The sequence below is a fragment of the Sminthopsis crassicaudata genome, chromosome 3 (genome assembly GCF_048593235.1).
Source record: "Sminthopsis crassicaudata isolate SCR6 chromosome 3, ASM4859323v1, whole genome shotgun sequence".
NCBI classification, from domain to species: domain Eukaryota; kingdom Metazoa; phylum Chordata; class Mammalia; order Dasyuromorphia; family Dasyuridae; genus Sminthopsis; species Sminthopsis crassicaudata.
The window spans coordinates 568,817,282-568,832,650 of NC_133619.1; the positions used below are offsets into that span (position 1 = coordinate 568,817,282).

General features: G+C 32.7%; 1 protein-coding gene across 2 annotated transcripts in view; it reads right to left on the bottom strand.

Moving 5' to 3' along the window:
- Nucleotides 1–3,825: 3,825 nt before the first annotated feature.
- The window catches only part of INTS6 (integrator complex subunit 6), a 78,714-nt gene continuing 67,170 nt past the window's right edge, over nucleotides 3,826–15,369 (bottom strand). For both annotated transcript variants that reach the window (XM_074304783.1, XM_074304784.1), the window contains 8 exons: nucleotides 12,790–12,900; nucleotides 11,401–11,616; nucleotides 10,691–10,817; nucleotides 10,103–10,245; nucleotides 8,887–9,121; nucleotides 7,316–7,690; nucleotides 5,885–5,978; nucleotides 3,826–4,507 (listed from right to left, as the gene is read on the bottom strand). In XM_074304783.1, the coding sequence (XP_074160884.1) occupies nucleotides 4,414–4,507; nucleotides 5,885–5,978; nucleotides 7,316–7,690; nucleotides 8,887–9,121; nucleotides 10,103–10,245; nucleotides 10,691–10,817; nucleotides 11,401–11,616; nucleotides 12,790–12,900 (1,395 nt within the window). In that variant the 3' untranslated portion in view covers nucleotides 3,826–4,413. The remainder of the gene's footprint in view (nucleotides 4,508–5,884; nucleotides 5,979–7,315; nucleotides 7,691–8,886; nucleotides 9,122–10,102; nucleotides 10,246–10,690; nucleotides 10,818–11,400; nucleotides 11,617–12,789; nucleotides 12,901–15,369) is intronic.

Here is a 15,369-nt window from a genome sequence, read left to right on the forward strand (position 1 = left end):
CATGTTCTATAATTTAAGAAAAAAAGATAAGCCATCAACATTCACTCTGAGCCAACTGTGAGGCTTTTACTTGGGTTCCTTCACTTATCTGAAGACTCTTGGCCTTAATTTCAGGGGCTGTGTTTAGAAATCATTGGAGGCACTAATCCTCACAATGACTGTGGGATCAAAACAATTCAGTGGTGTGCTGATTGTTGCTTATATTTTTGGATTGGAAAAGAGTATGAATATTAAGAACATTTGCTTGGTTCATCAGTAATTTCCCAATACTAAGTCCAACAACTTAGGGACTAAGGCTACTTTTAGTCCACTAGAGTGCACCAGAGCAATTCTTGACTGACTGAGGGGAACCCCTAATATCATGAAAAGAAAAGTATTAACCCAAGGAAGGCACTTTGAGGTGCATTTAAGATCATTATTTATTTATTTTTCCTGAATTTTCTATACTGATTTTCAGCCAAAGAGCTGGACCACCCATCTTACATTTTCCACACTCTTGTTGAAATAGCACAGGAAACAAAATATCTTTCCCCTAAGCACTTTTGGGCACCACACAGCTTTCATTACATAGGCAAATTTACAATATAAGGCCTTGGCAAGTCAGAAGTAAGAGGCAGAACCTCTCGGATTTGGCAAAATTGAACAGTGTTTTGTTTCTCTTTGCATGCATAGCTTAACTGTTTGCTTTTTCCCTTCTTTGGCAATCTTTAGCATCCCAAGAAGGAAAAGGTATTTTCAGCAGACTGGCGTTGGCAAGTAAAAAGGAACAAAATGGAATAAGACTTAAATCAGGCAAAGGTGATCTAATTGGATTCAACATTAGGCATGATTTTTATCAACAGAGGAAAATGATAATGTTTAAGAGTTTAAATAAAAAAATAGGTACACTTAGGGAAATGTTTACTATACAAACTTGCTAGGGAAATTCTGTTAATAGCATTTTATCTGAGTATTAAATTTATATTGTTCCTTAAGCTGAAAAGTAAAATGAATATTTTCTAATATAACAGATGAAATTAATCCTTTAGTAGAAGGTAATCTCTATAAGAAGAGATTCATAAATATACTCCCAGTATTTTGACTTTTGGCAGGTTTGGAGTACAGGTGGTAATGTGGAAGGAAAAGGCAAGGCCATTAACTCCTCAAAGGCAGGAATTTAATGAACCCTCAGTTAGAAATGGTTCATCCCAAAGAACATAGAACTGAAGTTAATTTTGGACTGTCTCTCTGAAGCAACACAATATAATAGGGCAAAAATACAACAGAATAGCATGGCCAGAGCATAGCTGGCTATGAGGACATGTTCAAAATTAGAGGTTTCCTGTGAAGGAATGTAATCTTTTTGAAAAATAATATCAAAATTTTAAGATCTGTGAAAGAACAGAGTGTTGCCTCAAGTATTCAAGGAGACGCTAAAATCACTGCTTTAATCAGGAATTGCAATGTGAATATAAAAGTCTATTCAAAGGCAATTCCCTGAGAGTTCAAATGGTCATTTCAAAAACCAAAAAACAATGAATACATATTGAAGCACTTTTAGGTTCAATTATTTCCTCTCCTTCCACCTCTAACAAACTCTAAAAAATTAAATAAAAAGATCTTTGCTAGTGCCTCAAAGTTGGTAGTTAAAGATTCTAATGAAGGAGACAGTAAAAGGTGATAGAGGAATTTGCCCTAACTGCATTGTTTTAGGTTAAAATAATTCAACAACATTATTTTAGACAGAAGTACACTAAGCTGATCATTTTTTTATCAGAGCTGTTGAAATTGAATTCCAAAACAAGGCAATGAACATGAAGATAAATGAAACATAACAAAAAGGACTAGGGAATTGGGATAATTTAAAACTTGAAGACAATCAAATCTTTGGGGCCAGTTTTACAAACTGAATTGAGGGGCCAAAATTACTTCTTTACTCTTTGCCAATAATTAAAATTCCACAATTAAGAATCCACTCCTTTGGCTTAAAAGATTCCAGCTTGATAAAATGCAAACATCCCTGTAGAAATATTTTCAGCCTTGTATGACTGAATACAGTATAAATGAATTTACTCTCTCCTAACACCACTGAGACACACAACATAAAGGCATTGAGACAGCAGTACAAGCACTGGAAACAGGAGGACACAGACTGTACTTACTGACCTGGAGAGGCAAGTGGATGAAAAAGAAAATGAGGGGGACTGGGAAAGAGAGCTCCTTTTGCTAGTGACAGTCTGGGTAGAGCCAGCTAATCTAATATAAATTGAGTGCGATGACTTAACTCATTCCAACAGATAACATAAAAGCAGAACTGACATACTGAACATATGGGAAAAAATGTTTACATGATCAGTTATTGAAAATCAAAATGAAATGAATCTGTTCCACAGGTATTCTGATAGTCCTATCTAGAAGGAATATTAACTAAAAGACTTCACTTAGTCTATCCACCTCATACTCAGCTTTTATGATTGAGACTTAAATAGCAAGTCAAATACTCTATACTTAGCTTTCATTTTGCAATGATTTTAAGTGATTAACTTCTCAACAGTGAATTAGATGCTACTTTACTTTTAGATATTTTGTATAGGTCAAGGGTTTTTAAATGCTTAGAATAATATAAGTAGCATTGTATTAAGTTTTTGTTTTTTTATTCACAGGTTCTGTCCTCTGTATTGGAAGAGTTACAAATCCCCTAGAATAATAGGTCTCCAAAGTGGTTTCTTCACTTTGCTTTGTGCATTCAGCTTTCTTCTCCTCAACAAAATTGTGACTATTTTTATTACATCGGAATTCTTCTAGGATAAAGGTGTGTGACTGGAATGAACCCGAAAAGTCTTACAAAACTACTAACATGTTATCATGCACTGATTTTTCTTTTATCCATCAACTTCTTTTTTTCTTTTGGCTTATTAAATACATGTGGAGACCATTAGCAGTAAACTACAGTTTTTGTGGCCATCAAACTTCAAAGTGTATAGAAGAAGTAATAAGACTGAGCCCAGATCAGTGCAAACAAAGTCATACTAAGACCTCAGGAATAGGGTATACTCAAACCTCCAGTTAGCCTTGGCTAATTCACTAACCAGTGACTTCTACCTAAATAGTAATCTCTAACTTTATTCAAGGTACTGAATTGAGCAGTGGATATGAACCAAAACTATAATCCAGAAAAACAAGTTCCCTTCTTTACTTTATCAGTAAGATCTTGAAACATGGAAGAATAATCTGAAAATTTTCTCAATTCCTCTAAAATTCAAGCTTAATATTTAATAGGCTACTGGAAGACTAGATCCTTTTCTTGATTACAGCAATCTTTGAAGCTCTTGCCTTAAACAACTGGAACCTCCAATGTTCAATTCAGAAGATTGACTAGTTATATGAACCAACATGTGGTGCAAAATGTATCCCAAATACCTGCCTTCTAGTCTTTCATAGTTAACAGCTATTTCTAAACAGAAGAAAAGGAGCCGAGGGGAAGTATAAGAGCTACTAATTAAAGTTCTAAGCTTTTATTCTTTGAATTTCTTCAGGCATTCTTTCCTGTGCCACATCTCTCTGGTCCTAATTATATGTTTACCTGTGTTCCATAGTTTTTCCCTGTAATCTGGAGATGGAGTAATAATGGAAATATGTTTAGGTCAATGTTCTAATGAAACAATCAGATTATATAAATATGTTGCAAGGATCTTGATAAGACTATGTTGAACTCTTAACAAACACAAACTTCAAAGAGTATAATATTTCTAATACTAAAAAGATGATGACTTAAAAATTATGCTGATCAAGAATTTTCCTTAAAAGGATTATTTTAAATTTGACTACTTCCTAAAACACACAAGATTAAAATAGAGCATTTATTGATGGAATAACAAAAGTGCTTTTCTTAAATATTCTTCAAAATACATTTGTACAACTTACAATAATATATCCAAAATAACTGTATATACAAAACATTACCTTGTTTTTATGTATGTGCTTTTTCCCCAAAAAATTACAAAGTAACTTTTTCTTTTTTTGTCTTTTTTTTCTTTTCTTTTTTTCTTTTTTTTCCTTTTTTGGCAAAATTCAACCTTAACAGAGGTGACAATTTTGAAGGTTGGATTAAGAAAATAGAACCTGAGGGAAATTGACACGCAAGAGTCAATGACAAGCAAGAATTTCTATGGGATTTTTTTGTTTTAGTTTGTTAAATAAAAATGTTCTTGAGTGATACTTTTCACATTACAAAAATAAACCAAAATGAAGAAAGGTCACTGTAAAATGATGAAAACAGGATCTGTAGACTTGCTGCTTTTAGTATTTCAAATAGCCAACAGTGCTTGTCAAAAACGAATGCAAAGATCACAGCAGTGTACTCCTTCAGTCATAGTTTTACTTTGTGTTTGGGGGGAAGGGAGGGAAAAGAGGCGGCCACATTCTAGTTTCTTTTTAATTGCTATTAATATGATTTATCTGATTTGATCTGCGATGAATTTCTTCCAAGAAGCCCTCCAATTGCTCTATTAGCATTCGCTTTTTAAACCTGTGTGAGGGGAAACAAAAAACAAAAAACACCACTTAATTAAAAGGGGATAAAGAGTATGACATTACAAATGGCTTATCTTAGGACTTCAGAGACATGAGTATAAAACTACTATAAAGATAAGATATCATGCTTTGCAATGACCAAATAATCATTTAAACCTGGAGGACAATTTAATAAAAACCAAATAAACGTATATAAATATTATTTCTAAGAATATGGCATAAAATAGGGGCCTGAAATAATGACTGAAACATCAATCTTCTTGGCATAAGTCCAAGAACATATGCAAAGCATGGACATAAGGGTAAGAAAAATGAAATGAGCAATAGTACAATTAAATATAGAAACAAAAACAAACAAACAAACAAAAAAAAAGTTCTAAAACTGGTAAGGTTAACATAATTAGATCAAATTGCAATAAATTCAAATCTTCCAAACCATAAGGGACTCATTATCATCTTCATCTTAAATGATCTACAAGTCTGAGACCACAGCTGCTGTAAGGAATCATCTCATCTCATCTGTAGATGAGGAAAAATAAGGCTGAGTGAGATTCTATCAACTGCCAGATGCCTCAAAGGGGATAGGGAGTATTAAGAATCAAAAAAGCAAATGCAAATACTTCAGCTCCAGGTCCAGCATAGATTTCAGGACCAGCTCCCTCATTTTTTGGATGAGGAAAAAGTGAAGAAACTTGGCCAAGATCACAAAGAGAGAGCTAGGACCAGGAGTCCAAGTCTCTTGAACTTCTAGTTCCAGTACCATGGTCTTTACTCTATAAATAAGTTATCTTCCAAGAAAAAGATGCTCTATTTTCACTTAAATCATTACCTGAGCAGCACAGAGTTTGCCAAGATTCCTTTCAGGTTTAAAATACTGATTTTTTTTAAATTAATTCAACTTAATTCATGTAACTATGTCAATCACAATAATCTGATCTAGATTCACCAGTTTTTACACTTGTAGGTCAGCCAGAATTTTAGTTGTACCACATTAGTCCATTTAATTTTGAAAGGTTCCCACCTATAAAAATATTCCATTCAATCTTTTATTTCTAATCAGCAGCATTTATGGTTATATAACTACAATATATAAGAAAAATCAAAAATTGAAGAAACAAAAGATAACAAAGCAACAGACTGGGAGAGATGAAATAGTCCAAAGTCTCCTCACATATAAAAGCATTTATTCCATGGTTTCTGAGGAGTCTTGAATATTCTTTTAACTGATAAAATTTTATTAAACATAAAAGATGTCCATATATGGGAGTATATGTAGAATGCATATGCAAATGTCAAAGACAATCCTCTATAAAATTACATAAGCTAGACCAGTTATTTTGTTTAACAGTTTTGTTGTTCTCAGATTACATACCTTGATGCTTCTTTAATAACATTCTGTAAAAATATTAGTCTTGTTTGCAAACTGCCTTGAACATGTTTCAGTAATGTGAAGATTCTTTCATATTCTTAAAAAAAAAAAAAAAGAAAGAAAGAAAAGCAACATTTCAGTAAGTGGTTTTCATGTAATCATTTACTAAATTATCTTTTGTAGATACTTGTTTTACAAAGAAATAATGACATACTAAAATATGAAGATAAAAATGTTAACACTTTGATTTATGATTCATAATGTATACCATACATGTGGTTAAGGAAAATAAATGCGCAAAAGAAGAAAGTAATTTTTATAACATTAATATTTTGAGATGGCTCCTCCAGCAAAGTAATGGGTCTAAAACCATCAATTTTGTAGACATCTGTATATGTACAACTAAAACAAGATACAAATAATTTCTTTACTCAAGTATTTCTCGACTGTTAAGAAAAAAAAATTTAAGTAAAATTGAGTGCTTGTGAGAGAGGGTAGAGAAGGGATTTTTCAAGCTTTATGTGTAAAGAATTAGGATATTTCATATGATGGATTATAAGTTTCTTGAGGGCAAGAAATTGCATACATTTTTTTGTTACCTCCCAACATTTTACAACTATCAGATGCTCAATAAATGTTTATGAAATGAGTAAGTTAACTATGGTGAATTTAAAGTTAAAATAATTTCCTACGTATTTTGATATAATGGATAAAGGACTCAAGAAAACCTGAGTTCAAAACTGACATTTCAAACATCTACTGGGCTGTATGAACCTGAGTAGGTCATTTAACCTCTTTGCCTCAATTTCCTCAACTATCAGTTAGGGACCATAATATCATCTACCTCTTGGAGTTGTCAAGAGGAGTAAATAAGATAGTAATTGCAAAGGGCATATAGCACAGTGCCTGTCACAAAGAAGGCATGCAATAAATACCACCTCCCCTCTCCACACATAACTGGTTTTTAAGCTAAAACACTGTTCACATCCCTATGGTTATACTTATCATGGTATTCAACTTCAAAAGACATTTATTAAATGTCTACAATATGTATATAGCACTATGAGATGGGAGACAAAGAAATTTAAGTAATGCGGGACCTTGGGCCTAATGTAGCCAACAAGCACATAAAGCACTATCTTAAGTAACCTTCAAATAAATAAATGCTTGCTGCTCATTGACTGAAATAAAAAAATATACAATGCAGAAATCACAATTTTGCTATTATTATATCTGCATACTGGGAGAGGAATTTCAATTTCTAGAGAGGTAACTTTGCATTCAAAATGGAACTGAAAAGGCAATGAAAGTCATTTAAGCTCTAAAGTTGTTCAGTACTGAGATAGATTTAGATCTGTGTCACAAATAGATTATAGTCCTCTATTGTCATATAAAACTCCAGCATATTTGAGGTATATCTATATTAGCACATACTTCTTCCTGGCTTTCGAATTTCCTTCATTATTTGTGCTTTTAATTCAATGTTGACCTCTTCGTGGCTTCTGCAATGCATCAACTTTTTCCCTTTGTTGAGTGAAGATGCTGGTATGTTATCCTCAGCACACTGTTCTTTATCTCTTGGTTCCTCATGATTTTCTAAAAATCCACCCACAGTAAGGTCATTAGTTCCTAAATGATCATGGCCAAGAGCCTCTGTATGATTGGTTGGTCGCTCCAATAAACTGACTGGAGAAGAGGGTGGTGAAAACTCAGAATCCATCGCATTTGACGCAATGTCTGATGACAGTTGGTCTGCAACATGATTCTCAACCACATCATCCACTGCCATCTCATTAGTGGTTTCTGAAGCTAAAAACAAAGATGAGAAGAGAGGTCATAAAGACAAGGCCAAATGGGAAAGCATTTAGTCAGAGACTATAAGATCATCACCTAAGCATGGCAAACTATCCCTATACAATGACAGAGCAGCCAACAAGTTGTGTGCCTACATACATGTGCAGGCAGTGTACCTTTTAGAGATGGTAGGTCAGTCACTTCATGTGAAAGAGAAACAATTCACATAATTTGTTTTTATACTTCGTTCTGCACTTAGTGGAATGAATATATGTTTACTGATGACATCCCCCTCACTCAAGGGACTATGCCGTACCTGTCTCTCTCATTCTGTCCCCGTGATCTACACGGGGCGTGCTAAGGAAGAATAACTAGACTTAACCAGCTATTATGATTTGAAAACAAGAGGTGATATTAGGAGCCTTGGAAAGAAAGAAGGCGCAGCATCCCCAAATGGGAACCTAAGCTCTGCTCTTATTTCTGTGCCTGACTCTGAGGCAAATTCCTTGAATTCTCTCAACTTCAGATTCTTCCTCTATAAAACAAAGGGTTCGAAAGAAATGGACTCTGAGGTCACTGCCACCTCATAATTCATAACTTGAATTCTGATTTAACAGACTCTATGCCACCACATACGCCATCTGATTCCAGATAATACTGTTCTGTGAACTAATAAATAAAATGCTGGACCTGGAGTCAATCAGATTTGATTTTAACTCTTGCCTCATGAACATATTAGTGGGGATCTAGATCTGTTAAATGTCACTTCTTTGAGGCTCAAGTGTTCTCATATCTAAAACCCATACCTCAAAGGTAAAGCTACAATGAGATAGTAAGTGCAAAATACATTGCAAATCTTTAAGTGCTACATTAATGTTAGATATGATTATTATTATTTTCAGATTTATGATAATTTAGCAAATTGAAACTATACCACACTATCTTTTCTTACAATTATCACTTTTTCTTTTGTATAAGCTTTAGAAATTGTCATATTTTTTATTTGATAAATTTACAAGTCACAAATGACATTTTGAAAATGTCAAAGTCCCTAAAGCAATGGCATGAATATCCAAGTGCTTAGTAAATTTTATTCTGAGGAAATATAATGTGCACATTGAAATAAAAAAATATCTGATGCTTAATCAAAATGACTATCTCATTATATAATTCAGAAGAAGAATTAAAAGGGAAAAAAAAGTATAACAAACTTTTGTGAAGAGGAAGAGGCTTAATAAGATCTGGCTGTGCTTGTGCAGTAGGTACAGGAGGCCCTTTTCCTCCAATATGATTGTTTGCAATTGGAGGACTCTGCTGCCTTCCTCTTAGAAGTGGAGACATACAACGACGTCTTTTGGGGATCCCTTGCATATTTGGTTCTCCAGGTCGTTTGTGTTTATTCTGAGGTCCAGATACAAATTCATCTGCTTCATCTATCATCATACCCTATGAGTAAAACCAGTAACATATTCTTATTAAACAAGAATATTTCACAATTTTTAAAAGATCCCACTTAGAAAAATTAAGGTCCCAATTAAAAACATGCATTATGCACCTAAAAGACCACTTACTACTACATACTCAATAACCCAAAGAGAGGGGAAAAAAATCTCTATTTTAGTCTTCAGGTGAACAAACTGAGATATGTACAAGACGGTAAGCCGAATCCCTTTAAATTCACTTTTGTTTAAGACAATGGATGCAAATAATTCTCAATATATTATTTAGAAATACTCAAATCTTCATAAGCTTTAGAGAACATTACTCCAGTATGGACAAAATGCTATAAAAGGAAATGAGAAAGGCAAAAAAAGCATAGAGGCTTTTTATTAGTTAAGTTTATGTGGAAGTACTAAGAAATAACCAAAGAAAACTGAAGAATACAAAATAAATAATGTCTTAAATCACCATTTAAAACAAACAAAAATCAGAGAAAAGGTACTGTAATAATACTGAAATTGATTTATTCCTGGAAAAACATACAGAATTCCTACTTACTGAAAGAATTCATACTAAAAAACATGAAATACACATGGCTTCTTAGTTTTAAAAAAAAAATTATTGAGGGATGAGAGGCAGAAGTGGGTTCTTCCCTTCATGATGAAATAGTAGTGATTATACTATATAGTGGTCTATAGGAGGTTTTTCTTCTTTTAAACATTGTCAAATTTTTTCTATGCTAAACACTGGTTCCTTTTATTGAAAAGGAAGTGAATGAGGATAATCAAACCAAATTTTTATTCTGCCCAACTTTTAAGATATGCATTACTATCAAGCTTCATTACTATTGGTATTTTAACTTCTGTAATAAAAAGTTAACAACATTTTGGTTCATGTTCCAGAAATTAGTTATTTTTAAATTATGCTTAAATTTATTTTTAAAATGTCTCCCAATTATATTAAGAAAGAAAGCCTTTAAAAAGTTACCTTTTTGTCTAGCTTGAAGGGGTTACCGAATGTATGTAGCCTACGAGGTTGGTCAGGATCAAGTTCTCTAAGAGGAGAAGGTATCTGCTTGAGGTACTCTTGGTAATTCCCCATTTGTGCTATAGGAACACTGTGCACTTGATCTAACAAAATAGAACCAAAAGAAAATTCTGCTAAATTAATTTCATCAGACTGCTTATATAATCATTTACCAAACTATCATCAGAATAAATTCCATGTGAAATTATTAGTGTGGAAATAGTCTTCAAAATGTAAAATATGTTGTGATAATTTCCATTATAGCAATATTACACAGGGTTTTCAGAATACTATAAATATTCACTGGTACAGACCTAAGCCCAATGAGAAATCCTACTATGAAAATCCATGTTCACTACCTTACATCCACACAACTTTTTAGAAACAAGTAACAAATGTTATTTAGTAAAAAGGAGAGAATGCCCTGGGATCTATGGCTAGAACTTCCTATAAAAGGTTTTTATTATAACCTCACAGAAGCTTTATAGTAATGATATCATGTTTGTATGAACAACAAAGGAAATATAAATAATTAATCAGCCATCTAACCTTCATCTTGACCTTTAAGATATTTTCGGGTTGTCTTCAAAAGATTAGATCTCATCCTTGTTAAGTGATCCAAAAGATTTCGCCTGGGTATATCATAAGCATTTCTAAAGGTCTGTGGCTTCAAATCCTAAGATTAAAGTTTTAGGAGAGAAAATTTAAATCAATACTTCCATAAATGTAAAATGAAATACAGTAAACTCTCTTATCTGGGAAATGGTTAGAGAACAGAACATTCTACTTAACCAGTTTAGCCTGAAAAAAAAGGGGAACAACATTCTAAAAATAAGAGCTACACAATAATGCAATGGGTTGTCTAAAGTAGTAAACTTCCACCACTGAAATCACTTAAGCTGATCCTGGGTGACTACTGATCCAGAGGCCTTACTAATAGTATCTTTAAGGTCTTTTCAATTACCATATTTTATGAAATAGTTAATGGAGTTCTATAGTATACATGAATTAGCAATTTTCAAAGAATCAGAATAAATTATTCCAAACATAAATGATATTAATCTTTGATAACTGAAAATATTTCAAAACTGTACAGTGCCTCAGGTCAACATTATGAATATCAATTATTACTGTACTGTAAACATGTGGAAGTGCTGGTAACAAAGTTTTGATAGGCAGAACATCAGATAACAGAGAGTTTATTGTATTCAATAACAAAGGAGCATATTTGAGGTGGTACTATTATGTATTACAATTACCTTATTCAGCAAAGCAACTTGGAACCCAGTGTATTCCTTCATGTTGAGGTCTAGAAGTCTGTGAGGAACTTCCTCATTAATTCCCTGTAGCAGATGTTGAAAATCTTTCCTATATGCCATTGACAGATTGTGTGATCGGCTTCGGACCTTAATTCCAGTTTCCTGCACTACTTTTTTGCCTACAGATCCGATGACTCTATCAGATTCTATTTTGGCCTTAATTCAAAATAAATAGAAGTTGACATGATATATTCTACACATTTTAATCAGATTATAAAAATAAAAAAAAAAAATTTTAAATCTTATGTAAAAGACTCAGTAAAAATGTGATACACTATGAAAAATCATATATAAGAAACAAAACTCTCATTCACATGGTTATGTATTAACACAATTCTAAGTCATCTAAGGTAAAATTTCACATAGAGGAGCTGAATTCACTACATAACTGTTTTCTTATTTCTTAAGACTTTCATGAAAAACAGCTACTATACTACAATATAGTAATTATAAAATGTCATTGACCTATACATAATAATATATAAAAATGATGAGATAGGGACAAAAATTTCACCAACATTTACCCAACATGACTTCTTATCCTATACAATGAAATTTTTAGGCATTTACCAAATAGCAGAGTGATATAGTTATATAAAGATTATTAGAGGGGGGGAGAAAAGGCATTAAACAAGAAACTTTGTTTGATTTTTCCTAGTAGTCCATCAGCATTTTATAGTCAACAGCCAATTTCCAAAGGGAAATGTCCAGTTTCCAGATGCATAAATCCTAAACATGTACTATATTTCATAGCACACAATAATAATTTGGCAAAAATAAAAGATCATTTGTTGACTTAACTGACACAGTATCTTCATTTACTTTGAATTATGGCCATTATTGTTACTTTTTTAAGTGTGCCCAAGAAACTTCAAAAATGGAAAAAGAAAACCAATACATTTTAATATATGCAAAAGAAAATAACACTACTTCCAATAAAAAGAAACAAAAACTTCCAACAAAAACCTCAAATTAAACATGCAATGTTCACATCAAAGAAAATCTGTTTTTGAAATTGTGAGTTCAGAAATAATTATAAAACCTTAACATAAAACTATAAATTCAGTGCATATAGACCATGTGTACATCATCTTATCTAATACTTATTCTATGAATGACTTCTCATTTTCTTATAGATTTTTAAATTACTTAATTATGAAAAATTTTAATACAAATTTGGGATCTAAGTACTGAGTAAGTCTAATGATAAGTGAATTTATATGAAGCCAAGCTATCTGAACCAATAAGAAAGGCTCCAGTCTTATTCACCATCTTAATTCCCAGTCCAAAAGTTTCCTACCTAATTATTTTTCTATTTATTAATATTACCTGTTGACTCAATTTTTTGAGGTATGAAATGACGCTATAACTAAGTCCATATTCCACACTGTCTGCTATAAGGTTAGGTGCTCCCATCATTCTAACAGCTTTCTTCAAGGGCTAAGAAGGAAAAAAAGAAAGAAAGAAATTGTTATTAAGTATTCAAACCTAACTTATTAAAATATAAAGAAAAATTTTTGAGGAAAAAAATCATGTCTGAAAACATAAAACAGTCTCTTTTAATCTCTCACATATTACAACAGTCAAGAAAATAAAACTATGGTAGCATTAATAAAGGGAGATAAAATAATCAGGTTTAACTATTTAAAAGACATAACTACTGAATACAAAAGATACCACCATCACATTAAAGCCCACTGGGGAAAAAATCGTTTTGCTGAGTTGTGTCTGACTCTTCATGAATGATGTGACATTTCCTTCCCATTTTACAGATAAGGAAATTAAAGCAAATAGGGTTAAATGACTTGTCCAGAGTCATACAGTTAATGATATTGAGGCTAGATTTGAACTCAGGTCTTCCAGTCTCCAAGCCTGGCACTCTATTTATTGTACCACTAGCTGCCTACAAGTTAACTCATTTGGTTTAAATTCTGTTAAATTATCAATCAAGACAGCTTTGTTCTAAATCATAAATTATATCTTATCATTTTACTACTCATGTAAATGCACAAATTAATAAAATGGTGCCGAAGGTTAAGACAAATCTATACCTACTAATAGAAAGTTAATATATTAACCCACCTTCTACTACTCCCACCCTTTCAAATTATTCTACATTTAGAGGAATAGAAACTCCATTCTTTAAAAAAAAAAAAAAAAAAAAGCTTTTGTCTTTCCATAGCCTTAGTACAAGAACTTACAAATAACAGGCAATTAATAAATGCTAGCTGAAGGACAGAATATTACCAATAATAAAAACCATTAAGTTCACAAAACTTTTAAAATATAATCCTTTGTATCCACTTCTGATTCTCCAGCACACTTCTTTACAATATTCCCCTAGATGTAATGGCCTGGCAGTCACCAGTATACAATGTAAAGAATAATGCTCCAGGGGTCTTATAAAACAAATAGACATCATGATTTTGACTCTCAATATTTTTCTATAACCCTGGAATAACTCTTTTGACTTCTCCAAGCTCATTTCTTAAACTATAAAACAAGATAAATAGCTGCACTACCTATTTGAAAGAGCTGTTTTGCTGGTCAAATGACACTATGTAAAACATCTTCAACCTTTAAAAGTACTACATACAAAAATGACATTATAAATGACCACCTCACTATATCTAGTAAGCTTCATCAAGCACTCCTTGCATCTTCACCTCAATGTATCTTTTAATCTTCCTTAAGTACCCTAATACTTTTTATAAATGTTTGTAAATTCCCTCTCTATAGAAAAATTTACCCTTAATTAATGGCTTTTATCACTGTTATGCTGACTCCTAAATCTCTATCTTCAACTCTGATCTCTCACTTGCACAATTTTTTTTTTCTCTCCAGTTATCAAGGTATACCTCCATTCTTGGATGCTACCTAATTCATTCAAATAGAAACATGTAAAAAAGTTAATTCATATGTGTATAAATAAATGGCTCTCATCCCCAAAGACTATTTCTGATAACAAAGCTCTTATCCACTTACCTTCCCTATCTGTCAACCTTGTAGTAAATGATTATTCTTCTCCTCTAATCCTCTATTAGCCAGTCTTTTAAGAAATCTTGCTCCTTAAGAATGTTTCTCAAATTGATATATCCCTTATCATTTCTATTTCTCAAACTCATTTGTTCATTTCCATTTCTCAGATTCTCTTCTAAATCCTCATGACACTCTAGACAGGTCCTTCATTATTTCTAAACAACTACAACAGCACACTTAGCTGAATTCTCTTACTCAGGCAATCTACCCTTCAAACTACACCAATCTATTTATTTCTTTTTTTGGTGAGGTCAGAGTTAAGTGATTTGTTCATGGACACATAGTTAAGTATCTGACGCCAGGTTTAAAATCAGGTCCTCCTAACTCCAGGACCTGTGCTCTATCCATTGCACCACCTAGATGACTCAAACTAAGTTAATCTTCAAAACATTCTTTTCTTTTCTTTTTTGAGGTTGGGGTTAAGTGACTTGCCCAGGGTCACACAGCTAGGAAGTATTAAGTGCCTGAGGCCAGATTTGAACTCAGGGCTTCCTGAGTTCAAGGCTGGTGCTCTAACCACTGTGCCACCTAGCTGTCCCTTAAAAACACTATTTTCAAAATTCATTTCCATCCAACTATTCTGAGAGACAGTCTGGGATAATGCAAAAAAAGATACTAAACTGACCATATTCTTTGATCTAGAAATCTCACTCCTAGGCATATGTAGAAATTTTAACTATGCATACCAAAATATTCAATTGTGATATATAAATGTGATACAGAATTCTTAGATGAATACAGAGAAATATGGAAAGATTTTGTGAATTGGTGCATAAGTGAATAAAGAGCCAGGAAAACAACAGTCACAATCCTATAATATGCAGCCCAATCCCGGCGGTTGCTATGGAGATATGGTGGAGAAAAGTGTCT